This window comes from Zea mays, chromosome 5, assembly GCF_902167145.1.
Source record: "Zea mays cultivar B73 chromosome 5, Zm-B73-REFERENCE-NAM-5.0, whole genome shotgun sequence".
Lineage (NCBI taxonomy): Eukaryota > Viridiplantae > Streptophyta > Magnoliopsida > Poales > Poaceae > Zea > Zea mays.
The window spans coordinates 186,307,238-186,332,361 of record NC_050100.1 but is presented as its reverse complement, the minus strand read 5'-3'; the positions used below and the strand labels follow the sequence as shown (position 1 = coordinate 186,332,361).

At 47.1% G+C, this 25,124-nt stretch overlaps 2 protein-coding genes and 1 non-coding gene across 3 annotated transcripts; 1 reads left to right on the top strand and 2 right to left on the bottom strand.

Moving 5' to 3' along the window:
* Positions 1-8,552: 8,552 nt before the first annotated feature.
* On the top strand, positions 8,553-9,701 carry LOC103628746 (putative cyclin-F2-1). Its single transcript, XM_008648891.1, has one exon. It carries the CDS (start codon positions 8,553-8,555, stop codon positions 9,699-9,701), a length of 1,149 nt encoding a protein of 382 aa, XP_008647113.1.
* Positions 9,702-17,674: 7,973 nt separating this feature from the next.
* Positions 17,675-17,756, bottom strand: TRNAS-AGA (transfer RNA serine (anticodon AGA)). The gene has a single exon. It is a non-coding gene; the product is annotated as a tRNA-Ser (tRNA).
* Positions 17,757-19,739: 1,983 nt separating this feature from the next.
* On the bottom strand, positions 19,740-22,757 carry LOC103627394 (protein ANTAGONIST OF LIKE HETEROCHROMATIN PROTEIN 1). The gene is made up of 3 exons (XM_020538584.3): positions 22,564-22,757; positions 20,421-21,608; positions 19,740-20,338 (listed from the first exon to the last, which is right to left on the bottom strand). Exons 2-3 carry the CDS (start codon positions 21,321-21,323, stop codon positions 20,075-20,077), a joined length of 1,167 nt encoding a protein of 388 aa, XP_020394173.2. The 5' UTR covers positions 21,324-21,608; positions 22,564-22,757; the 3' UTR covers positions 19,740-20,074.
* Between the last annotated feature and the right edge of the window lie 2,367 nt (positions 22,758-25,124).

Below are 25,124 nucleotides of genomic sequence, written 5' to 3'. Positions count from 1 at the left end.
GCAGGGCGACGTGGGGTTTCCTCCGAAGCCGAGGTTGAGTCTGCCTTCTGTTGCCGTGGCCGAGCCCGAGCCAAGGGGTCGGGCGAGACGGAAGTCGTTCGGCCGAGGCCAGGGCAGAGTCCGAGCCCTGGGGTCGGGCGAGGCGGAGTTTCGTCGTCTTCCGGGTCTTAGCCCGAGTCCGAGCCCTGGGGTCGGGCGGAGCGGAGTTCGCCGTCTTCCGGGTCTTAGCCCGAGTCCGAGCCCTGGGGTCGGGCGGAGCGGAGTTCGCCGTCTTCCGGGTCTTAGCCCGAGTCCGAGCCCTGGGGTCGGGCGGAGAGGAGTTCGCCGTCTTCCGGGTCTTAGCCCGAGTCCGAGCCCTGGGGTCGGGCGGAGCGGAGTTCGCCGTCTTCCGGGTCTTAGCCCGAGTCCGAGCCCTGGGGTCGGGCGGAGCGGAGCTCGCCGTCTTCCGGGTCTTAGCCCGAGTCCGAGCCCTGGGGTCGGGCGGAGCGGAGTTCGCCGTCTTCCGGGTCTTAGCCCGAGTCCGAGCCCTGGGGTCGGGCGGAGCGGAGTTCGCCGTCTTCCGGGTCTTAGCCCGAGTCCGAGCCCTGGGGTCGGGCGGAGCGGAGTTCGCCGTGGCGCCTTTGGCAAGGCCTGACTGCCTGTCAGACTTACTCTGTCGAGTGGCACTGCAGTCGGAGTGGCGCAGGCGGCACTGTCCTTCTGTCAGACTGGCCAGTGGGGCGGTGGAGTGACGGCGGTCACCTCGGCTCTGCCGGGGGCGCGTGTCAGGATAGAGGTGTCAGGCCACCTTTGCGTTAAATGCCCCTGCAATTTGGTCAGTCGGTGTGGTGATTTGGTCAAGGTTGCTTCTGAGCGAAGCCAAGGCCTTGGGCGAGCCGATGATGTGTCCGCCATAAAAAGGGGGCCTCGGGCGAGACGGAAGTCTCTCGAGGTCGGCTGCCTTTGGCCGAAGCTAGGCTCGGATGAAGCGTGATCGAGTCACTCGTGTGGACTGATCCCTGACTTAATCGTGCCCATCAGGCCTTTGCAGCTTTATGCTGATGGGGGTTACCAGCTGAGAATTAGGCGCCTTGAGGGTACCCCTAATTATGGTCCCCGACAGTCTGAAACCAGATTTAATAGGCAGCCGATGCTCTACGATCTCTCGGCTTAATCCAGGCATCTCAGTATAATTCCAAGCAAAGCAATCTGAATATTCCTTCAATAGACCGATCATCTCATCTCTAGGATCGGTCTCCAGGGTCTTGTTTACAAAAGTCGGCCTTGGAGTTTTACCATCTCCTATGTCAATCTCCTCCAAAGGATCGGCCGATGTAAACCCCTGTCCTAGTTTATCAAGATCTCTGAATTCCTCTATCATGTTCCCCACAGAGGAATTAGAAGATCTTTGTGTGACGGCGGACTCTCCGGTCTCGGGGACCGGATCATCCGTAATACTGTCCTTTTGCTGTGATATATGTTCGGTCTTAAAGTCCGAACCCTTTTGTGAAAGACCAGACCATCCGGCTTTGGAAGCCGAACTGTCCGTGTCCAGAGACTCATGAATTTTGTGTGTATTCATCATTTAAACTTTATTTAGGATTTAGCCGATTCTCCATCGGCTCTAGCATTACAGGAATGAAACCTTTCTTGTCTATACTTATGAATTGATAATCAGAAAAATCTACTCCTGTGAGACATGTAGCAGTCTCATAAGTCCAGAGTACAGGGGCATCGGCCACAGCGATGCAGGCCGATACATCAGCATGTACTTGTTCTATGTCATCGCCTACCCATTGTATTAGCATTTGATGTAATGTAGAAGGTATACATTGATTGGCGTGAATCCAATCTCTGCCTAGAATTAAACTGTAATTTCCTTCTACATCAGCGACGAAGAATGCAGCAGCAAGGGTCTTAGTCCCGATGGCTAATTCAACGGACGTGACTCCCCTGGCTTTGATCGAACTATCAGTTCCAACACCGCTGAGGGTCATGTTGGTCTTGACAAGTTCATCATCTTGTTTACCTAATTTTCTGTACAATGAATAAGGCATTAGATTTACAGCCGCCCCTCCATCTACCAACATCCTAGCAATCGGTATCCCATCAATGTGGCCGCGCACGAAGAGCGGCTTTAAATGATTTACCGATTCTTTTGGTTTAGTAAAGGCGGCTTCTTTAGGACCAAAATCAAACTGGGCAACAACAGGTTCATCGTCGCCGATAATAGTACAATCAGCGGAAAATGTAATAATATTTACATCCATACCTGGGCGTTCTGGAGAGGCCTCGTAGTCAACCAAGTCTTCTCCGAGCATGTCGTCCTCCTCCATTGATGTTGTCGTGTCGTTGGAGGCTTCCTGGTGAACAGTGGACGGTCCGCACGCGGGGGCCGGACGGTCCGCGCCTGGTGCAGGTTGTCCGGAGGCTTCCTGGTGAACGGCGGACGGTCCGCGCGCGGAGGCCGGACGGTCCGCGCCTGGTGCAGATTGTCTAGACGCTTCCTGGTGAGGGACGGACGGTCCGCGCGCAGAGGTCGGACGGTCCGCGCCTGGTGCAGGTTGACTTTCTATTTCCGTGGCCGTTTGTTTTTTCTCGACGGCCTTTGGTCTCCATTTCTTTTGCGGTGGCGGGTATAGTGGATGCGTGTCATTGAATATCTTTTCCGCCTCTTTCTCCTGGCTCTCCTTCACTCTTAGGCGCTGTAATTTTCTCTTTTGGGATCGTGTCAATCCCGCCGGGCACCATCGAGGCATGGAGTATTTTGGATCGGCTGTTTTGACGATAGCCGTATCCTTTTTGGTTGTGTTATCCTTTTTGGTTGTGTTGGCCGATTCACCAAAAATCATTGGCCCTTTGTTGTCCCCCTGTATGACAACATCTGCAGTGCCTATTTTGATGATGTCTTTTTTCGTTGTTCTTTGAGTTGCTACAGGCATATGCCCCCCTGCCGAATTGGTCGGCCTAGGAGGCCGAGTAGTCCGGCAATCTTGTTGGGCCTGTGCCTGGTGACCAGATTCAGCAGCGCTCAATCGGTCTTGCACTGGCGGCGCCAACCTATCAAAAACGGATGTTTGGGGTGCCCCCCAGGCGGGGTACTGTGGCATCCCAAATGGATATGGTGGCATGCCCCACATTTGATTTGGGACATATGGTGGAGGTAAGTATGTGTATGGATATGGCATAGATGGATAAGGGGGTGGAGGGGTCCATGTCGGTATGTTAGGTCTCAATTGTACAATAGGACCTTTCATTTCTTCCGATTGGTGAGGTGATCCAATCGGCCTGACCTGACGTTGCTCATGAATGGGTGAGCGGGGTCGCTTTGGTGGCCGGTCACTGGGGCCGGCCTTCTTTTTCACGTATTTAGACAACAATTGATCGAAAGTCGGGTCAGGCTTGATCAGCCGACCAGCTGCTTTAAATGTATTTGTTTTCCACGTACCTATCTCGGGTCGTTGTGGTTTGAAGGTACGTGGTTGCTGCGGGTCCTGAGCACGGCCGGACCGTCCGCTGGAGTTCGCCGGACCGTCCGGAGAAGCGTCGGACCGTCCGCGTCTGGATGGCGGACCGTCCGCGATGCGCAACATGGGTTCTCGCGCCTGTCTCCCTGTCTGTGTTTGCCCCCCAGTGCCAGAGGTTGTGATGGTCACCTTCAAGGTCTCCCCTCCATCAGGAGTCTTCTCGGCCACCACTTTTCTGCAAGAAGTTTTATGATTCCCACCGGCCTCTCTTGCATCACCGATGACTATTTCTTTGCCTTTGCCTTCATCGGCTGTGTTTGGCCGAGTCAGGACTTTCTTGCCCTCAAAGTCGATCATGTTCATTGGAAAGGGCTCCGTGTCTACCTGCATTTCCTGAAATTTCAATCGTCCTTCGTTAATGGTCGATTGAATCTGTCGACGGAATACATTACAATCATTAGTGGCATGAGAAAATGAGTTATGCCACTTGCAATATGCACGACGTTTTAGCTCGTCGGTGGATGGAACAGTGTGATTTATTTTAATGTTGCCATTTTTGAGTAATTCATCAAATATTCTATCACACTTACCAACATTAAATGTAAACTTAACCTCCTCTTGCCGTTTCTTTTGAACCGGCTGTAAGGAGGCACAAGCCGAAGATTTGGCCTGCTTTGGCCAAACCATTTCAGCAGCATACACCTCTGCTGATTCGTCTTCTGAGTTACTTTGGTCGCATTCTACTACATGTACGTTGTGACGAATTGTTTTAGCAGTTTCTTTGCTTCGGCTTTCACAAGCCAAAGCTCTCTGGTGTAATTGTGCTAGTGTAAAGAATTGGATGTCTTCTAATCTTTCTTTTAAATAATATCGTAAACCATTAAAAGCTAATCCTGCTAGCTGTTTTTCTGCTAAATGAATTTGGAAGCATCGGTTTCTTGTATCTCGGAATCTCCGGATGTAATCATTAACCGATTCATCTTTTGCTTGTCGTAATGACACTAAGTCTACCAAATCCAACTCATAGTCACCGGAGAAAAAATGATCATGAAATTTTTGTTCTAAATCCCCCCATGATGAAATGGAATTAGGAGGTAAAGTGGCGTACCATGCAAACGCAGTTCCTGTTAAAGAAAATGAAAATAAACGTACGCGAAATGCCTCTGTGTCGGCCAACTCTCCTAATTGTGCTAAAAATTGGCCTATGTGTTCACGTGTGTTCTTTCCTTGATCACCCGAAAATTTTGTGAATTCAGGTATCCTGGTTCCCTGTGGGTATGGGTGGTGATCAAATCGGCTGTCATAAGGTTTCCGATATGATTGCCCCCCAGGGACCATGCTTACTCCGAGCTTATCTCGGAACGCCCCGGCTATTTCTTCCCTTACTATATCAATGGCAGCCGGTGCGAGACCACCGGCTCTCTGGTCAAACATAAGTGGGGTTGGCTGGATATTAGCATGTTGTCTTTCCCCCCATTGGTTTGAGTTACGTGGTGCATTTCCATTTGCCCCATATGGCTCATAGGTTTGATCGTTTCTTTCCGGCCTTCTAGGTGGGGCCGGAAAGCTTTCCTGGGCTCTGGATCCTGAATTAATGGGCTGGTGCATTGCATAGTGTGATGGGAAGCGTTGCTGGGACGGGCGAGGATTCAGGTAATAATCCTCCTCAAAAGATTCATGCGCGGACTGTCTGGACATTGGCCCGGACCGTCCGTGATTATGTGCGGACCGTCCGTCGTTGTACGCGGACGGTCCGACTGGGTAGTTTAGATTCTATGTCGTGTGTGGTGGTTCGGGCGCATATCTAGGTAACTCATTAAAAATCGGCCCGACTGTTGTTGGTCCGGACGGTCCGCGCTCACGTGCGGATGGTCCGGGCATGCGCAGATCGGCTGATTTGCTGCCGATTTGCGGTTGCTCAGGGTATGTGTCCATCGGCATCCCATAAAGGGGTTGTGACTGGTCGTGACAACCTGTAGCCGATGTGTTACACGTGTTACCTCCTAACTCAACCTCGTGCGAAGGAAAATTTGTGATACTAGATTTATCAAATGCACGTACTAGTCTCTTAAGATCGCTTTGCATACCCCCTATGATGTTCTGCATTTGTTCACGCTGATCTTCTACATAATTTCTAAGAGATTGCAGATCGTTGGTATTACTTACATTGGGGATATCTGGCGTGGGTTGGAGCGAAGCCTGATCCGTCGCCCGATGTCGGACGACCTTGTTGTTCCTGTCCACTTTGAAGTTGGTCAAGAACTTTGCTTTCGCCTCCTGGATCATCCGCTCCTTGTGTTTCTCGAACTGGAGCTGCTCGTCAGCCGGCAAGGTTTCCCAAGTCGGCTCTATGATGTTGCTTGGAGAAATATCAGAGCTATCCCTTGAACCGGCCATTGAGGGCCGATTTGATAGGTCTATATGTGTTCTCCCCAGCGGAGTCGCCAAAAAGTATGTTGACACCTTTTTGGAGGCGTCAATTACTCAAGAGAACCAGCGGCGGTGCTCTCTGGTCAGGCGCGGACGGTCCGCGGCCTGGGGCCGGACGGTCCGCGACCTGGCGCAGGGGCTAGGGATTCCTGCTTGACGGCCGGACGGTCCGCACCCTGGGGCCGGACGGTCCGCGCGTGCGCAGTGGCGACGGAAGATCGCCGGCGGCGCCTGGATCTCGCTCCCGGGAGGGACCCCGTCGGGGAGGAGAGATCCTAGGAGTTGTCTAGGCTCGGGCCGGCCGACCCAGACTCCTCTAATCGGCGTAGAGTCGAAGAGAGGCGAAGAATTTGGGGATCGAGAGGCTAAACTAGAACTAGACTAGAACTACTCCTAATTGTACTGGAAATAAATGCGAATAGAAGTTGTATTGATTCGATTGTTGATGATAAATCGGCCGTAGGCCTCTCTTTTTATAGAGGAGGGGGGCTGGACCCTTTACACGACCGGATTCCGAGCTAATTCCACGAATATAGCTAACAAACATAGCACAAAAACTCGGAACCCTAATCTACTCTGCGCGTGCGCGGACCGTCCGGCCCACAGGCGCGGACCGTCCGGGCCGCGGACCGTCTGGCCTCAGGGCCGGACCGTCCGCACCTCATTTTGGTGCTCAACAGCAGCGCTGCCATATAGTACCATATCGTTAGATAATGGATGACGAGCGATCGAGAGAGTTATAAAAACGGAATTGAGCTCATTTTTAACTTATTTTCTTGGCGCTCCAACATAGTACCATATTTATTCTTATTAGTTTAATACTATCTGATATGTGGATCATATATTCACTTTAATATTAAATTAACTAGTCGGTTGCCCGTGCGTTGCGACGGCTTACAACAATACCCATGTAAACTATCCATAAAAAAATTTAAGATTTTTATTGATTGTCTCCGCTCTCTGTATAATATATTTTTTGATTTGGCTAACTGATGTTATTGTTGACTCCATGCAAATATGTCTTGGTACAACACGGCCAATAAAGTGAGCGATTAGAAGAGAGTTCACAACAATTGACTGAATGAACAGAGATTATAAAATGACATAATTCCATCATACAGAGACCAAATAAGAGAGTTTGTGAGATCAAGTTTCTAAAATAAGTCCCATGAAGTCAAACTTATAAAAAAGATAGATCAAAATATGGAGTGATTGCTAAAGTCAGGCATCAATAAAAACTGGATGCGCTCCATATAAATTATGCTACTTCATAGCAATTACTAACGTTTAAAACCAACAAATAACCTTTCATTTTGTTGTTAGTGTGACAAATCATTGCTGCTCCATCCAATTCAGCAACCTCAAACACCATGTAGTCTCAGAAACGACCTAATGCTTGCAAGAGCCAAGAACGTCGTGCCGTGCTTGGGTTGTAGCCTTGGCCCATAGTGCTGGCCCGACCCGATACGATTATTTTTTTTATTTTACAAAAAATGTATATAACTATATACAATTTATATTCAATATTAAAAACATCTTAGCTTGATGTTCTACTGGTTAGACAGTTTCACCCAGTGTCTCCCGTCCTTCTTCCATCTGGGCATGGGTTCAAACCCCACCTCCTGCACCGTTAGTTAGCAGGCCCGCATGACGTGCCTGTGCCATAGTTGTGGCCCGTGTCGGGCGTCGTTACGCTGATTGCCCGACACAGTTAGCAGGCTCGCATGACGTGCCTGTGCCATAGTTGTGGCCCGTGTGCATCTAGTCCCGTGTCGGACGTCGTTAGCAGGCTCGCATGACGTGCCTGTGCCATAGTTGTGGCCCGCGTGCATCTAGCCCCGTGTCGGACGTCATTTGACATCTATAGACGTGTAGCGGATTAATTTGAAATAGCTGTGAGGAGTTATTTGTAAAAAAATGACGCATGACGACCGTTGAAACTGGTGCTTTAAGTATAGTATAGATTTTTTATATATAATTTTTTATATATATTAAATATGATGGTTTGTTGTCGCAACCGTACGGTCAGCTAGATATTGTCCTTATGTCTTTTTATATAAGGTAGCGCATCACCACCTGCTTCTCCAACAACTTCGAGGCTACTCGCTAACGAATCACCACCCCCTGTTTGGCTGTTTCACGTTTTTTTTTTTTTTTTTTTTGCATCCATGGATACCAGATGTTGGAACCGGCAGCAAGAGTCCGATGCGGGTTTATAGTAGATTAAAAAAACGGATGCCATGCATATCCCATATAGGCCAACGTACTCGGACTCGTTCCGGTTAGTGCATAAATACGTACGTACGTAGGTCTGGGCTTTGGCAACTCAGTGCTCCGCGTCTCTCTTCCGTCGTCGCCGGCCGCGCGCTGCCCCGTGCAGTCGTGTTCCGACGCCGTGGACGCCTTCATCAAGCGGCCTCTCGTTCGTCAGATTCCGTAGCCTGGCTTCTAATCGTTCTCCAGCCTTGGCGGCACGACGCACACCTAACAACCCTTCATCTTCGATCTTGATATTGCGCGCGTCCATATTCGACTGCTAGCTCCTGGTCCTTCTCCGGTGTGGCAAGGGCAACACCGGGAGGATACATCCCTTCATCAGCTTCGAACTTGACCTCGCTCGCTCGTCTTCAGATCCGATCTCTGTTAGTCTGTTACGATTATTCCCCAACAACAACAATGAACCCTCACAGTCGTTGTTACGTCCCCGCCGTCGTACGGGCAACATTCCAAGATCCAGCGCTACCACTACCACCCGCCGGCTGCAATATTCCAAGACCTGTCTCCGACTACGGCAACGTTAACCCATTTTACGCCGACACCGGTTATTCCCTTGGCATGGAGGTTCCAGCACCGTGGGACCGGTGGTACTGCTACCGCGGCAGCCGCCACTTCGTCCAGCGGACCGCCGAGGAGCCCGTGCCGGTGATGTCCGCTGCTCCGGTCTGCGACGGCGGCAGCACCCGTGACGACGAAAAAAACTCCACGAGGGTTCCTACTACTAAGTACGGTCCCTATCACGGTTACGACAAAGAGATCGAAGACACCCTCCGGACCCAGGAGCGCGAAGCCAAGCCGTCCCCGGACTACCTCGAGACGACGCAGAGGGGTCGGATGAGCCAGGACGCGCGCGCCGACCTCGTCAGCTGGATGAAAGCGTTCACCCGGCACTACAACGACGACCTCGCCCCCGGCACGCTGCACCGCGCCGTCTACTACGCCGACCGGTTCCTCTCGGTGCGGTCCGTGGAGGACGTCGCCATGCACCGGCTCTACCTCCTGGGCGCCGCGGCCGTCTACGTCGCGGCCAAGTACGAGGACCAGGGAACCGTCCGCAAGCTGAACGCCGAGAAGGTCGCTAGATACTACGGCCACCGCAGCGGCGGCTTCGCGTCCACCAAGCAGCAGGTGCTCGACATGGAGCGCGCGCTGCTCGTGGCGCTCGACTACCGCCTCGGCCGCCCCACGGCGTACACGTTCGTGCAGCACTTCACCCGCCATTATGGCCAAGCGGAGGTGGAGCAGGACCTCCGCTCCGCGGCGCATGACTTCGCGGACATGTCGCTTCTCCACTACAGCTGCCTCCAGCACAACCCGTCCGCCGTGGCTGCGGCGGCCATGTTCCTGGCGAGGCTGACGCTGAAGCCGTGGTACGGGCAGATAACGCGTTCCAACAGAGAGCTCAGGGAGCTGACGGGGTACGAACCCCAAAAACTGAAGCGCTGCGTCGAAGCAATACACTCTCTGATTCCTCAATATGGTAATGGCTCCTACAGCGACATCGACCTCTTTCCCATGTTTTATGCGGTTGCGGCGGACCCTAGGTAGGAGCAGCAAAAGAGGTACGGTGTGCACGGCGAAGCAGTGCATCGGCCACGTTTGTTTGAGCTTGATTCTTGAAAGCCAGAAGCTAGTTTTCTTTTCTTTTTTTTTTTTTTTTTGCTTCAGAAAGCGAGAAGGTGAGAAACTCTGAGTTTATATGGAAGGAGAAAAACCTAGTTAGTTTTATGGGTTTTGTATAGCTCTCTAAGTTTAGGAACCTAATAACATCCTCGAGATGCTCTTATTAGATTCTCAAGGATTAAAAGCTCTTCAACCAAACAAGGACATATCTGCTGTACATGAAAGCTTAGTATACATAGTGCATATATTAAATCATCGCTATCCATCTCAGATCTAACATCTCTGGTTGATTATTGTAATTTACAATTAACACCTTCCACTACTACACCCACTATGTCGGAGGGTGTCCTTAGCAAAATATATCGCAAGCAACTAGAGACACTAGATCTATGATAAGTGGTGATGATTTAATATATAAATCATGTGCACTAAACTTTTATGTGCACCAGATATGTTCTCCAAACAAATATGGTCTAGCTAATGTAATTGCATAGATTCTGAACAGTTTATTTGGTTTCTATGGATATTTTATGCTGAATCTCAAATTTGTGGTACTTTTTCGTAGTGAAAAATGTAATGCTAAACCCACAAATGTGGTGCTTCTGCAGTGGACCAGATATGACATATATGACCCCCAAATTTATTAGTGATTCCTATATTACACCGAGGAACACTTTGCCTTTGCTGATAATCGCGTCTCACGAGATTCACCACTAGTCCCTCTATATATATATTTAGACATAAGATATATCTAAGTGCACAACAAATGTGTGTTTAAAAAAAATGCCAAATAAATTAGAGTGAAGACAGTTTAGACATGCAAAAGTCCCAATAAATATGATGCATGGAACCATGTCAGATGTAAAGATCACAAAGAAACAAGTCAAGAGAGGGTTATCATTATCAAGAGGCATCGAATTAATCTGATGGTTCCTCCTTGGGGCATTAGACTATATGGCAGCTGGCCCTAGTAGTGGCATCATTGACCTCAAATCGGTAAGAACAGTAGCATTAGATTGAAGTAAAGAAGGCACCAGACTAAAAGGTTCTATTGTTCGTAAAGGCACACTCATTGGATTGATCCAGTGGTCCATCATCGGAGAAATCTCTCCCAATCCGATGGTGAACATGATGGTTTCAGATAAAATATTTGGGCACTGGATTAATTCGATGCTAAGCTTCAGACTATAAGCTACTAAGATCCCAACGGTCGGGAACAGATAGTTCAATGGCTAGTCGTTGTAATTTAAAAGAGACGGATAAATTGACATAAACCTAATAGCACTGTGAAATCAAACAAGTATGTATAACAAGCTGAGAGAGACTGATGGAGTGATGGAGAGCTTCCCTGCACTGGGGCGAGGCCCAACTGTTCTCTAGCTCCTGCTTCTTGGTCGTCGTTGTTGCCGTCCGCCACAGCGACAACTGGCTGAGGGCCCGTTCGTTTCTGTAGGATTACACCAAGAATTATTCCTGTTGATCAAAACTTATACAAATTAGAGAAGCAATCCGGACCGGAACAGTTCCGGTCTTCTATTCCCTATCAACCGAACGGGCCCTGAGTCGGCTGGGACTCGGCGGCAACCAACACCGGTCGTACCTTGCCGCCACTCGCATCTCCATACGCCGGCGCATGTCGTCCTCCTCTGTCAACGAACTGGTCGTCCGATGACGCTCGCCGCCGACGATGAAGAAGAACAGGAAGGATATCGGAAGAGCAGGCAAGGAACGAAGTAGTGGAAGTCTGAATGAGATTAATTTCTTCTCCCTTCACTATGTCTTCAGTATTCAGTTTATATTGCTAATGTCTTACAAGCCAATTTGGCCCACTACGACCACCAACCCACAACTAGTTCACCCATTCAGCTCCTGAAACTCGCGGATTCGGCCTTCTAATTCTGCGGCCCATTCTTTGAACGCCAGCCTTCTCTTCTTCTTTCCCGGCATTCTCCTTCTTCTGCTCTTGCTGCGTCAGTCTCCTGACATTGTCCTCCCCTTGAGAAGCCGCTTGCCCCCAAGCGGGTGCTGCTGGAAATTTACCCCGCAATGCTTCTTCATCCTCCCATGTAGACAAAACATCATCCATATCAGACCATTTGATTAGAACTTGTTGTACCGGATTACCGCCTCGGTGAATAACCCGGCGGTCCAGAGCTTGTAATGGAACCTGCAGATGGCACATCTCATCAGGCAAGGTGGAGCTTACTGGCCTATCACCCACAGATCGTTTCAACTGAGATACATGCACCACCGGATGAATGTGTGCTGAGGGTGGCAGCTGAAGCTTGTAAGCAACTTTGCCTACTTTCTGGAGTATAAGAAATGGTCCAAAAAATTTGAAACTGAGCTTGTGGTTTGCTCTGTTGGCCACGGAAGACTGCACGTATGGCTGTAACTTCAAATACACCATGTCTCCCACCTCAAAACTACGTTCCGTCCGACCTTTATCTGCTTGAGACTTCATCCGCTGTTGAGCTCTAAGCAAATGTTGTTGTACCAGCCGAACCATCAACTCACGCTGCTGTAACCATGACTGTAGGTCCATATGAGCAGTGGCATCTGAAAGTCTTAAGCCCAAATTTCGTGGAGTGTGTCCATATAAAACTTCAAAAGGAGAACGTCCAAGTGAGGAATGAAAACTGGTGTTATACCAATACTCCGCCACTGACAACCAACCAGACCATTTGGACGGACACGCATGAACAAAACTGCGAAGGAAAGTCTCCAAACATTGATTGACTCGTTCTGTTTGTCCGTCGGTTTGTGGATGATATGAGGAACTCATCTTCAATGTGGTACCAGCCAATCGAAAAAGCTCCTGCCAAAGCTTACTTGTGAAAATACGATCTCGGTCCGACACAATAGCTTGAGGAAGACCATGTAACTTGTACACCGCATCAATGAAGAGCTGAGCCACCTTCAAAGCAGTAAATGGGTGTAATAATGGAATAAAGTGAGCATACTTCGAAAATGTGTCCACCACCACCATAATAGTGTTAGCACTGCCCGACCGAGGAAGACCTTCCACAAAATCCATACTGTTCACCTCCCAAGCCTGACCAGGAACTGACAATGGTTGCAAAAGTCCAGGATATTTATTCCGATCTGGTTTGGACTGTTGGCATATTGTACAGGATGTCACATAGGCTCTGATTATTGCTTTCATTGATGGCCAGGAAAATATCTGTTTGATCCTGCGATAGGTAACAGGAAACCCCGAGTGTCCTTCAACTGGGCTGTCATGTAAAGCTACCATAATTTGAAGCTGAAGAGCTGAATTGTTTCCTATCCAGATACGGTCCTTGTAACGTATAAGACCATTTTTAAGAGTGTAATGCCCTGAACTGCTGGGATCAACAGATAATGCTGCCAGTAACTGCTGAGCTTGCGTATCCTGTTTGTAAGCATCCACTATCTGAAGCGTCCATTGAGGAAGAGCTGAAGTTAATCCAAACAATTCAGATGATGGCCTTCGAGACAACGCATCCGCCGCTCCATTATCAACACCTTTCTTATAGACAATTTTATACTGCAGCCCTAGCAACTTGGAAAACACCCTTTGTTGCCACGGAGTAGATAGTCGTTGCTCCGTCAAATGAGACAGACTGCGGTGGTCTGAATAAATGACAAATTCAACTGTCTGAAGATACTGACGCCACTTGTCAACAACCATCAATATAGCCAAATATTCCTTTTCATAAGTTGATAATCCCTGACTTTTTACCCCCAACGCCTTGCTGACATAAGCCAAAGGATGGTTATCTTGCAACAGCACTGCTCCAATTCCTTTACTAGAGGCATCTGTCTCAATAGCAAAAGGTTTGGAAAAATTTGGCAACGCCAGAACAGGAGCTGTGGTAAGCGAATGTTTGAGCGTATGAAAAGCTGTTGCATGCACTTGGGTCCAAACAAAGAGCATTCCCTTTTTAAGCAGATCAGTCAATGGCCTAGCAATCACACCGAAATTTTTGACAAATTTCCTATAATATCCCGCAAGACCAAGGAAACCCCTAAGCTCCTTGCAATTCACAGGCGTCGGCCAAGAGGATACTGCTTTGATTTTTTCTGGGTCAGTAGCCACTCCATTCGGGGTAATCACATGGCCTAGATAAGCAATTTGTTGCTTGGCAAATGAACATTTGGACAGCTTAACATACCACTGTTCTGTGTATAGTATCTGAAGAACCTGCTGCAGATGGACAAGATGCTCTTGCCATGTCTTGATATATATAAGTATGTCATCAAAGAATACTAACACCGATTTCCTGAGAAGCGGACCCAATGTGGAGTTCATAGCACCTTGAAACATAGCTGGAGCTCCTGACAGCCCAAATGGCATGACCTTAAATTCAAAGTGACCATGGTGGGTTTGAAATGCAGTTTTATGCTGGTCCTGTGGATGCATCCGGATTTGGTGAAACCCAGCTCTCAGGTCAAGAGTGGAAAACCAAGCAGCTCCATGTAGCTCATCCAAGAATTCATCTATGATAGGCACTGGATATTTGGTCTTGATCGTCAAAGCATTCAAATGTCTGTAATCCACACAAAACCGAAATGTATTGTCCTTCTTCTTGACCAATATTACTGAAGAAGCAAACTCACTGTGGCTATGTTGAATAATGCCAGATTGCAACATCTCTGCCACCTGTTTCTCAATTTCAGTTTTGAGGGCTGGTGCATATCTGTAAGGCCTAACCTGTACTGGCCTGGCTCCTGTGATGAGGGGAATTTGGTGATCACAGTCCCGAACTGGAGGCATTCCTGTAGGAACCTCAAAAACTGTAGGAAACTGAGATATAACTTCCTGTATATCAGCCTGCAGATTTTCCAGTACAGCTTGTTCCTTGTCAGATAGGTCTTGGAGGCTGCATACTTGGATAACAGCTGTTTGAAGCACTGAGGACTGAACTCCTTGTAATGTAACTGTGGAGTCTTTAAGAGGAATACTGAGCCACTTCTGAGACCAATGTATAAGCATTGGGCTGTGCTTCTCGAGCCAATCCATTCCCACAATGAGATCATAAGTGGACAACTGAAGCACCCGTAGTGTTGAAGTGAAAGATATGCCACTAATGGACCATGAAGCATTTACAATCTGCTGATCACAAGATAGGTGTGACCCATTGGCTACCTGAACTTGTAAAGGTTTGTCCATAGCAGTGACAGTTGACAAGTGAGCAGCCACATCCGCGCTAAGGAAGGAATGTGAACTGCCTGAATCAAGTAGTGCTAAAATGTCAATACCAGCAATGTGACCCACAAACTTCATTGTCCGAGGAGCTTCAGTCCCCTCCATAGCCGCCCGAGACACCCTTACCATGTTCAACTCAGGCTCATCTTCCTCCATTGCTGAACAAGTATCAGATTCTTCCTCAGTCACTTGGGCCATCTGCCACAACTCTTCGACCACATGTAATTGGACTGTTTCAGCACATCTATGATCTCTGGAATACTGTAAACCACATTTATAGCAGAGTCCTTTCGCTTTACGATATGCATATAAAGAAGCAATCCTGTCCTCCGCAGAAGAATTTCTGTTAACCATTGTTTTATCTTCAGACTTGCCCAAACTCAACTGTCTGGTATCTCTAGCATTCTGTCGCTGAACCACAGGGTGTCGAGTAGGCCGGTTAACAGTTGAGGCATCTGACCAGCGATAATCCTTCTTTTCCAACATGGCACTTGCCTCCTCCTGCAATTGAGCAAGAACAGCAGCAGTATACAAATCATGTGGCCTTTGAAGCATTACAACTGCTTTAATATCATCTCTAAGACCATCGACAAATTTCAATGTATAGTACAATGGATCAGGCATGGACTGATAAGCATTAAGCTTGTCGATCAATTGAGAGAATTCTTCAGCATAAGCAACTACCGAACCAGTTTGTCTAATATGGAACAGTTGTCTCAACAATCCTTGGTGCTGGTCTCTACCAAAGCGTTCCAGGACTAAATTCCCAAACTCCCCCCAAGAAATATGGACAACTCTAGATTCTATTGATTGCAACCATCGAGCAGCCGATCCCACAAATTGCATAGAGGCTACTTTAATCCATACCCGAGGGTCTACTGAATACATCAGGAAATAGTCTTCACATCTAGATTTCCACAACTTGGGGTTCTCACCATCGAAAGATGGGAAGTGCAGCTTGGGTAGATTACCCAAATTCCTATTGGAAAAACTCTCATAGCCATTACCCCCTGCTACCACCGAAGTTTGCTGATGAATATCCCAACCATCAACACTAGGAAATGTAGCAGGAGCCTGAGATGGACAGGGAACATGCGTACCATTGTTCGGGAGATGGGTTGGAATAGAGACATTCTCAACGCCATGCTCCCGAGGATGAAGAACAGGGCGGTGCCCATGGGGCATGTCGGTGTGCGTCGCAGCCACAGACGGCCTCTCCGCCACCGGTATAAATGGTCCCAAAATGCTTGTACGGGCTTCTGGACCTCCACGGAGACCTCCTTCCAAAAGCTGCGTTAAGAGGCCTAACTCCGAACGCATTGTCTCCACTGAGGTTCGGACAGAATCAATGGAGCCCTCCACCCGTGGTCGCCATGACTCAAATGCAGAAGTGGCAGTTTCAAGTCCTGCCATCCGCGTGGTCGTCTGCGCGATGAAGTCGTCGATGCGACCGAGGTCGCTGTGAAGTGATGTCTCCCCACCACTCTCCAGATTCCTCTGGAGTGCGACGATTTTGGTCGCGTTGTGGTCTACTGCTTGCTCGAGATTGTTCCACTTCTGATCTTGAGAATCAAGGCGGTCGCATAGCTGTTGAAGAATTTTTGATTGCGTCGCAAGAGTCCTTGACTGGATGTCGATGGATTTGGATTGCGCATCCAAAGCCGCTGCAACACTGGGGTCTGCTGCGCCCGCCATCCTCGCGCGACGGGTGAAATACGGAGGCGCCGCCAGGGAACTTGGATGCCGATACCAATTGTCAACGAACTGGTCGTCCGATGACGCTCGCCGCCGACGATGAAGAAGAACAGGAAGGATATCGGAAGAGCAGGCAAGGAACGAAGTAGTGGAAGTCTGAATGGGATTAATTTCTTCTCCCTTCACTCTGTCTTCAGTATTCAGTTTATATTGCTAATGTCTTACAAGCCAATTTGGCCCAATACGACCACCAGCCCACAACTAGTTCACTCATTCAGCTCCTGAAACTCGCGGATTCGGCCTTCTAATTCTGCGGCCCATTCTTTGAACGCCAGCCTTCTCTTCTTCTTTCCCGGCATTCTCCTTCTTCTGCTCTTGCTGCGTCAGTCTCCTGACATCCTCCAGCACGAAACGCGCGCCGCATCAGTGCGTCGTCGTTCAGCGACCTTCCCTTCCCCTGAAATCGTATGTCCAGTAGTCCTCCGGCCGATTCTCCCGTGGGCGCAGCTACCGGGGGCGTGAACGTCTCCTTGCAGTGCTACTAGGGCTGCTACTAACTGCTGCTAACTGGGCCCTTGTCGGAGTGAAGCAAGCATTAAATCCTGATCTCATGCATTAATCAAGCGCAAGCATTGATCTCATTCTCATTCTGGTAGGTGATTCTGTGATGGTAGTGTAGTGTGTGAAATTGTAAAGCTACTAGTTGAGCCGTCACTGGTGCTTAACGAGAAAAGAGGTGATTGGATGCTAGAGATGTAGCAGAGAGATGATGAAACTGAAAGTTGAAATAAGAGGAAGAGGACAACCGACAACGGGACGTGGATGGTTAGGCGCAAGACCCTTTTTTACATGAGAAACACCGTGTTGCAATGAGACTGAAAACTAAAGGTTCACTGTTTTTACTTTGAAAAGTACCAAAAAGAACAAAGTTCACGTTCTTTGAAACAAAATTTGGAAACAGAAATAACAATATCATGCAATATATATATAATTTACAAAAAAATAATTGAAACGTGGTCGGCAGGATTCGAACCTGCGCGGGCAAAGCCCACATGATTTCTAGTCATGCCCGATAACCACTCCGGCACGACCACTTGGATTGTAAGAAACTAAACAAAAATGTTAACATGTAAAAACACAACTATGAACCGTGTACGTGGCTAGCATGACAATTGACCAAATGTCACGGAACGGTACTGCTGAACAATTAGCAGCGACCAACGAGACACCGTCAGCGGGACACAGATCAGAGTGCGTGCGTGGGCGCTCATATCACTCTGAGCAGCAGATGCAAGCCAGCGTGGCTTTGGTCAGCCGCATCCACGTCGCCAAAAGCGGGCTGAACCTGGGTGGTTTGGGCTTGTATATGCTGACGAATGGAACGACTATTCTCTCTCTCTCATCCGTTTTTATTTCAAAATTCATACGGTTCGGACGAATGAAATGATTTAGGAACGATGAAAGATACTGTAGGAATGAGTTGGTTGCGGTTGAATCTAATGATTGCAGGAAGCTGGAAACGATTGGATTCGATCAAAGCGTTGTACGGCTCTTTTATATTCTCTCTTTCTCCTCCATTTACAACTAGCCAGCCTTCCGAGACCAAGATGGTATCATCTGGAGCTTACATGAGGCATTATATTCTAAAGCGGCAACCTTTGATGCAATGCCTAGTCATTCTAAGCTAGTCTGTCTTATCATTGGATTTCAGGCCTCATCAAGTAGTGCGGTTCTTCTGGTCCCTGCACTACGTACCTTAAGCAGCTACGGTAAGGTGATATAGATGATGTCAAGTTTAGTGTCATGGTAGATATCAATTATGATCCCCTCCCCTCACCCCCACCCACCTACAAAAAAGTGCGCACACACACATGTTACAATTACTGGTACGCCCCGTTTGGATGCCTAGAAATGAAACCTTTTCCAAGAAATAAATTCCAAGAAATGAATTATATAGAATTCAATCGACTAGAAAGTGATTCAATTCCATTATTTTTGTTTGGTTGTACAAGCAATTGAATTCCTAGAATTAAATTCTAGATGTTGTTTGGATACTTTGCACACGGAATTTGAATTTGAATACAAACAAGGATCTCTTGACTTTGCATCTGCTTAAAAATAAGCATGAACAATTTACAACTATCAGAAACTATTAAGTTCACAAATAACAATTTGACAAAGGCAAGTCACACATAACAGTTTCACAAAGTCATAAAATTCGCACATAAAAGTTCTACAAAGACATCAAATCTTCACATAGTAGTTTCATAAAGCCATCAAGTTCGCACACAACAGTTTCACATAGCCATCAAGTTCACACACAAAAGTTTCACAAAGACAAGTTCACACAATCAGTTCAATACAGAGATCTAAGTTCACATATAAGTTGTTTCACTTCCTTAGCTGCATCATAAGCCACCTCTTCCTCCTTTCCATTGGGAGTGCCATCATCGACTCAAACTTGCGTGCGTTAGAGGTGAGGATGCCATAAAGCTCAAGTTCTGTGTCTTCATCAAGTCCCTCAACCTCTTGTAATGCGGCGAGAACTTCGGCGGAAGAGGGTAGCTTTGGACCGTCATCTTTCAATGCAGATGTAAGCATGTCGAACTTATCACACCATATAGAGTTAAATGAATCATCTGATCTTTGTCTTTTTAAACTACTCGAGGAAGATACAGAATATGGAGCATCCTTGCCTCCGGTATCATTCTCTTTTGCCATTTCCTTTGAACTTTCAGCTGCTGTTTTAGCACCCTCTCCATTTGCTTGGTCTTTATTGTACACTAGGCTGAGTAGATCCCAAAACTTCACAACCTTATGTCTATATCCTTTTGCTTCCTTATTCCTCTATAAAAAAATTGTTACAAAGATACATCAACAAATAAACTTGGAATTGAAACATAAACTAAGCTGCAAAAAATGGAATAAACTACTAGGCAACAGTAGCATGTATGACCAATTTGGAGTAAAAATAAGAACAAAAAATCTTCACAGTTTACAGTTCAACAGTAGAATTTGGAGTAAAAATGGAATAAACTACAAAAATTGAAAGTGCTGATCCGCTAAAAATAAACTAATGAGAGGTCACTACTAATGAAAAGCTTCAGCTTGACGCCATTCGTCTTATATGTGCAATGTTCAGAAGACGTGATGTAAATATGTAGCCACTTTCTCAAATATTGGCAGAAATGAAGCAACCAAATTAAGAATCTTGCAAACAGGACACCTCTTCTGATCAGGGCCATTATTGCTTGCTGGTCCATTCGGCCAGGAAGGCTCCACGAAAGATTTGGAGTAAAAATGGAATATATGAAGCTAAAAATAAACAAGGTCACTACTGCCATTTGGTCAGGCTCAAGTGCTGATCCGCTACTATTTAACGAACACCCAAACAAACCTGATGCAGCATCAATTAAGATGGCGTTGTCAAATCTGAAAAGAGTCCCCCAAAGAAAAGAATATCCCTAGGCTCATTAATGAATGAACAGTTCATGTATTGCAAATCGTACTCATTTCTCCTTGATTGAACATGCGTAATCATACTCATTTCTCCTTGATTTTCAGCAGGAGCAGCAGAGATGACACTATCAACTTCATGTATTAGAATATCGTCCATATCTCTTTGTCTATCCCTTAAAAAATTATGCAATATGCAGCAAGCATGGATGATCCTAATCTGCATAGAATAATATGGCTAAGTGAATACACAATTTTAAAACTAACGATTGAATTTTAATTGAAGACCTACTATGTTATACCTGGTTTTCTAAATCAAAATATGAGCTGGTCCTCAAGATTGCCCATCTCATCTTCAATAGCCCAAAAGTTCTCTCTATCACATTCCTAGCTGTTGCATGGCGTAGGTTGAATAACTCTCTCGCGGTAGATGGATTGTTGCCTTGAATAGCCCATTCATTCAAGTGGTACCGTGTAGATCGGTACGGGGCAAGAAATCCCGGACCATTTGTATATCCAGCATCCACTAGATAGTATTTACCACTAGGAACAACAAATGAGTCCTCCCGTGACATGGCATCACGTAGTATGCGTGAATCCGAAGCCGACCCTTCCCATCCAGCCAAGACATACAGAAACTTCATTTGTCGATCACAAACCCCTAATACATTAGTGGTGATTCGTTGCTTCCTATTTCTATACCTACCTTGGTCAGTCAATGGAACATTCACATCGATATGTGTGCCATCTAGTGCACCTAGACAATCCTCAAACCATTTCCACTTTGGATCCTCAGGTAGAGTGGTTTCTGGATTAGGAAGCTTGATGAACTCATGACTTAAAAATAGAATCCCTCTAAGCACTTCGTTGAAGTGTCGACTGATTGGCTCAAGGGACCACCCATAAGTGCTACGGATCAACCTCATTTTGGTGTTATGACCTACTATAAGCAGAAAAATTGCAAGCTTTTCTTCTACCGACACATTTAAGGTATCATGTAGGCCACTCTTTTCCCGTAAGATGGCACTCACGTCACTAAAAGATCTCTTAGTTAGGCGCAAACTGTCATAGCAATAGACATTTGAACCCTGGTACATATTACGTAGCATTTGTTTTCTGGACTCGACATTTCTCTCTTGAACTTCGTTAGCATCTACGATGTGTCTAGGTCTCCTCCGTTGATACCGGTTTGCAATAATAGCCATAATAGACACAGCTAATACAACAACTCTCTTTCGCTTCTTTCTCTTCCTTTTAATTTCCTCCTCGTTAGTATATTGAGTTGATATCTAGAACAAGTAATTTATATGCAATTAGACATGCTAGTTGAAAGCAAAATGCTCTACTCAAGAATAAAAACACTACTAGTAGGAGCACAAGGTGGAATAGGAGAAGTACCGATGTAGCCATGGAAATTGAAGGATTTGTTTGAGGTAGCTAGATGAAACTTGAGGCGGCAAATCCCAAAACAGCGAGCTGTTTTAACACTCCTGCAAATGATTTGTTGGAGGTAGTTAGACGAGACTGCAAAAAAACTTTGTTGGAAACATTACTTAACACACAAAAGAAGAAAAAAGTAGATTCCTAAACAGCAGTAGCACATCTCTGTTGATCACATAGGTTTCAAGTGAGGGAGTTCAGAATATATTAGAACAGCTACATTACTTTAAAATGGACAGGAACCAAATATCCACACAGATTATTTATGCCCTCAGACAAAGCTACATTACAGTCTCCCCGATCGAAGCAAACTAATGGAACAAATGCTAGTAAGTGATGAGTATGAAATCTGGCTTGGAAGAAAAAATAATCCAATGTGTATTTCTTCCATGCGCACATCATCATGAGCTGCTTGCAGGCTGACTATTCTCCATCAATCCTAAACCTCTGTAGCCCAACGTGTTCACTTGAGCTGCCTGTTGACAGGCCCCTCTCTTTGTTCAGTCCAGTTCTCCCTACTCTTAGAGGACCTGAACTTGAGTATCTTCGGAAAGAACCAGGGGCATCTATAGCATCATAACGCGCTGATGAAGTGAACAGCTTAGCAGATAGCGTTGGGTCAGCTTCAGAGCTTGAACTACTTCACCCATGAATGGGCGCTGGTCCACCTCAGGCTGAACACACATAGAAGCAATGGCTGCTACTTTAGGCTGATCACTCTTTACTAGAAGATGGCCCGTCATTGCATATTCAGGACTTCAGACTACCTCTGATCTGCTACAAATACGAATTAATCACGCGACGGCAAAAGATTTTTCAAGGACTACCTGTATTCTTGCTCGGAATTAACCAGCGCTACAAATGCAAAAACTACCTATATTCTTGCTCGGAATTAACCGAATACGAATTGATTACAAGGACTAGCCGGACGGGGGAACGACAGATTGAACATTCAGATGCGACGGCGAAGATTTTCAGGGGAGAATGGATCAGTAGAGAACTCACCCAAAGAACAGGGGAAACGGAGTCGGGCGAGGCTGCGATGGCTGCCTCCGTGTGACTTGGAGTGGAGCGGCGGATTGGAGCAGAGCGATGCCGCGAGCAGGGAGCGGGTCGGCGTGAGCGACGAGCAGGGAGCGGGGCGGCGTGAGCAGCGAGCGATGCCGCGAGCAGGGAGCGAGGCGGCGTGAGCGGCGAGCGATGCCGCGAGCGGAGCGGGACGGCTAACCCTAGCCACTTTCCGACGTTTTCCGATGGGTGATGGTCCGAAATGAGACAAGGCCAAATTTTCAGGGACGAGAAATGGGCTGAAATGGCCAATTCAATTCCAAGGGGATCCAAACAGGCCGAGATATGGAATTTAATTCAATTTGGACCAATTCTAGGGAACCAAACGGGCTGGTAGAGAAATCATCTTCCATTTAGGACACAACCTTTGATGTATGTTCGGTTCACTCTTAATCCATGTGGATTAGATTGGATTGAGTGTGTTAAATCTATAACAATTCAAAATCTCTCTTAATCCATGTTAATCCCGTCGAATTCATATAAGATAGGAATAACCGAACAAGGCCTTATTAGTTTTGATATGGATAGATTCACATGTGGATCTATGGACTTGTTTGGGAGAAGGGGTTGTGGTTGTGGGGAGAAAGAACAATGATCCAAATAATATTGTTTATTGGATTTGATTGAGTAATGGAGAGGGGTTATTCAGTGATTTGAACCATTTTTTTGATAGTGCGTTAAGTTTGGGTATAATTTGTTTAGTGAATTTAGTGAAGGTTATGGGTGTATGGTGATTTGGTTGGTGTGTGTTTTGCAAAGTTTAAACTGGTGGATTATATAATGGTATAGATATAGATGTAAATTGCACGGAGCATGTAGTTCGATCCCTTAGAGCATCTCCAAAAGAATGCTAAAACCAACCCTAAAACATGTTTTAGGGTAAAAAAAACTCTTTCCAACAGTTTCCCTTTCCTTCCTCCAAATTATCAGTGTCCCGTATCCAAGCTCCACTCCCCCTCAAATATTGACGAGCGAAAATCTTCCCCAATCCATACATCTCTCACTGCATGCAATGCCGCCACCGCGCTCGCTCTTCTCACATCAGGCTGCTATGGCTGCAAACGAGCGGGGCCAGCCATGACTATAGCACCTGTGCAACAATTTCCCCCTTCATGGGTCCTACTCCTACCACCCGACGGAGAGAAGAAGTAAGGGTAGAGATGGCCAAACGGGCCGCCCGGTTCGCCCCGGGCCTGGTGAAGCCCGACCCATTTTGGAAACCGGACCGAGCCATTTAAACCCGCGGGCTCGTTTTCCTGTCCGAGCGCGGCCCACAGCGGGCCTAAACGGGTCGGGCCAGCTCGGTAAGTACAGAAAAAGCGGGTCGAAAAACGGGTTTAGCGGGCCGGTAAGCACAATTTTGTGCAAAAAAACGGGCTTAGAGGTAAACGGGCCGTGCCGGGCCAACCCACCGTGCTTAGTTTCATGTCCGGGCCCCGCCCGCTTATTCGTGTCAGACCCGGTCTGCTTTGTGAGATACTTGAGACTTATGTTCTTGAGTGTTGGATACTTATGTTTGTGTCCGAACATGTTGGTAATGCTGTGAACTTGTTTGATTTATGGTGTTTATGAGATATGTGATATATATGTTATATCTGTGATGATTATGTGATATCTGTGATGTATATGTGATATCTTTTGTTTGTTTGGATGGAATAGCAAAAACAAATTAAAAAGGTGTATACTAGTCACTTTGCCGAGTGTAACACTCGGCAAAAAGGTGTTTTGCCAAGTGTCATGGACATAGCACTCGATAGAAAAGGCAACACCTGGGCACCGGTAAAGCTTCTTTGCCAAGTGTTGTGGCTGGCCCTGACAATCGGTAAAATAGGCAAGCTTTGCCGAGTGCCTCCAAGAACACTCAGTAAAGAAACTGACAAAGGGCCCCGCTGGTAGACCCTTTGCCGAGTGTAGGCTGGTAGACACTCGGCAAAGAGGTAATTTCTTTGCCGAGTGTCAACTAGAACACTCTGCAAAGACGTCATCTCCGTTACCAGGCGCCGTGACAGCGACTTTTATTTGCCGAGTGCCTGATGAAAAGTACTCGGCAAAGAAGTCGTTACCGATGTACTGTTCCCCCGGGATCTCTTTGTCGAGTGTTTTTCAGCCTTCAGGCACTCGGCAAAGCGCTCGATTCCGGTAGTGATAGAACCGGGCCGTGCCGGGCTCAGATCGAGCCCAAACAGCGGGCTTCGTGTTGTGCTCACGGGCCTCGTGTTTATTGGTCATCTATACATATGTGCCATTCTATGATGACGTGGCCTCTTTTAAAAGTTTAAGGGGCCGGTTATTAGTATTCTAACATGAGTTTTGTTTTTTAGGATATTTTTTCAGCAACCCCCTAATATGGTGTTTTGGTGAACAATTTCTTAGGAAGCTCTTGGAGTTCCTCTTACGAGCAATTTACTAGTTCGATCTTTGATCCCTTAAAAATGGCGTTAGGGGTGCACGCGTGGAGCACCGTCGTCCTCGGCCATTGCCTCTAGGTCCAGCCGCAG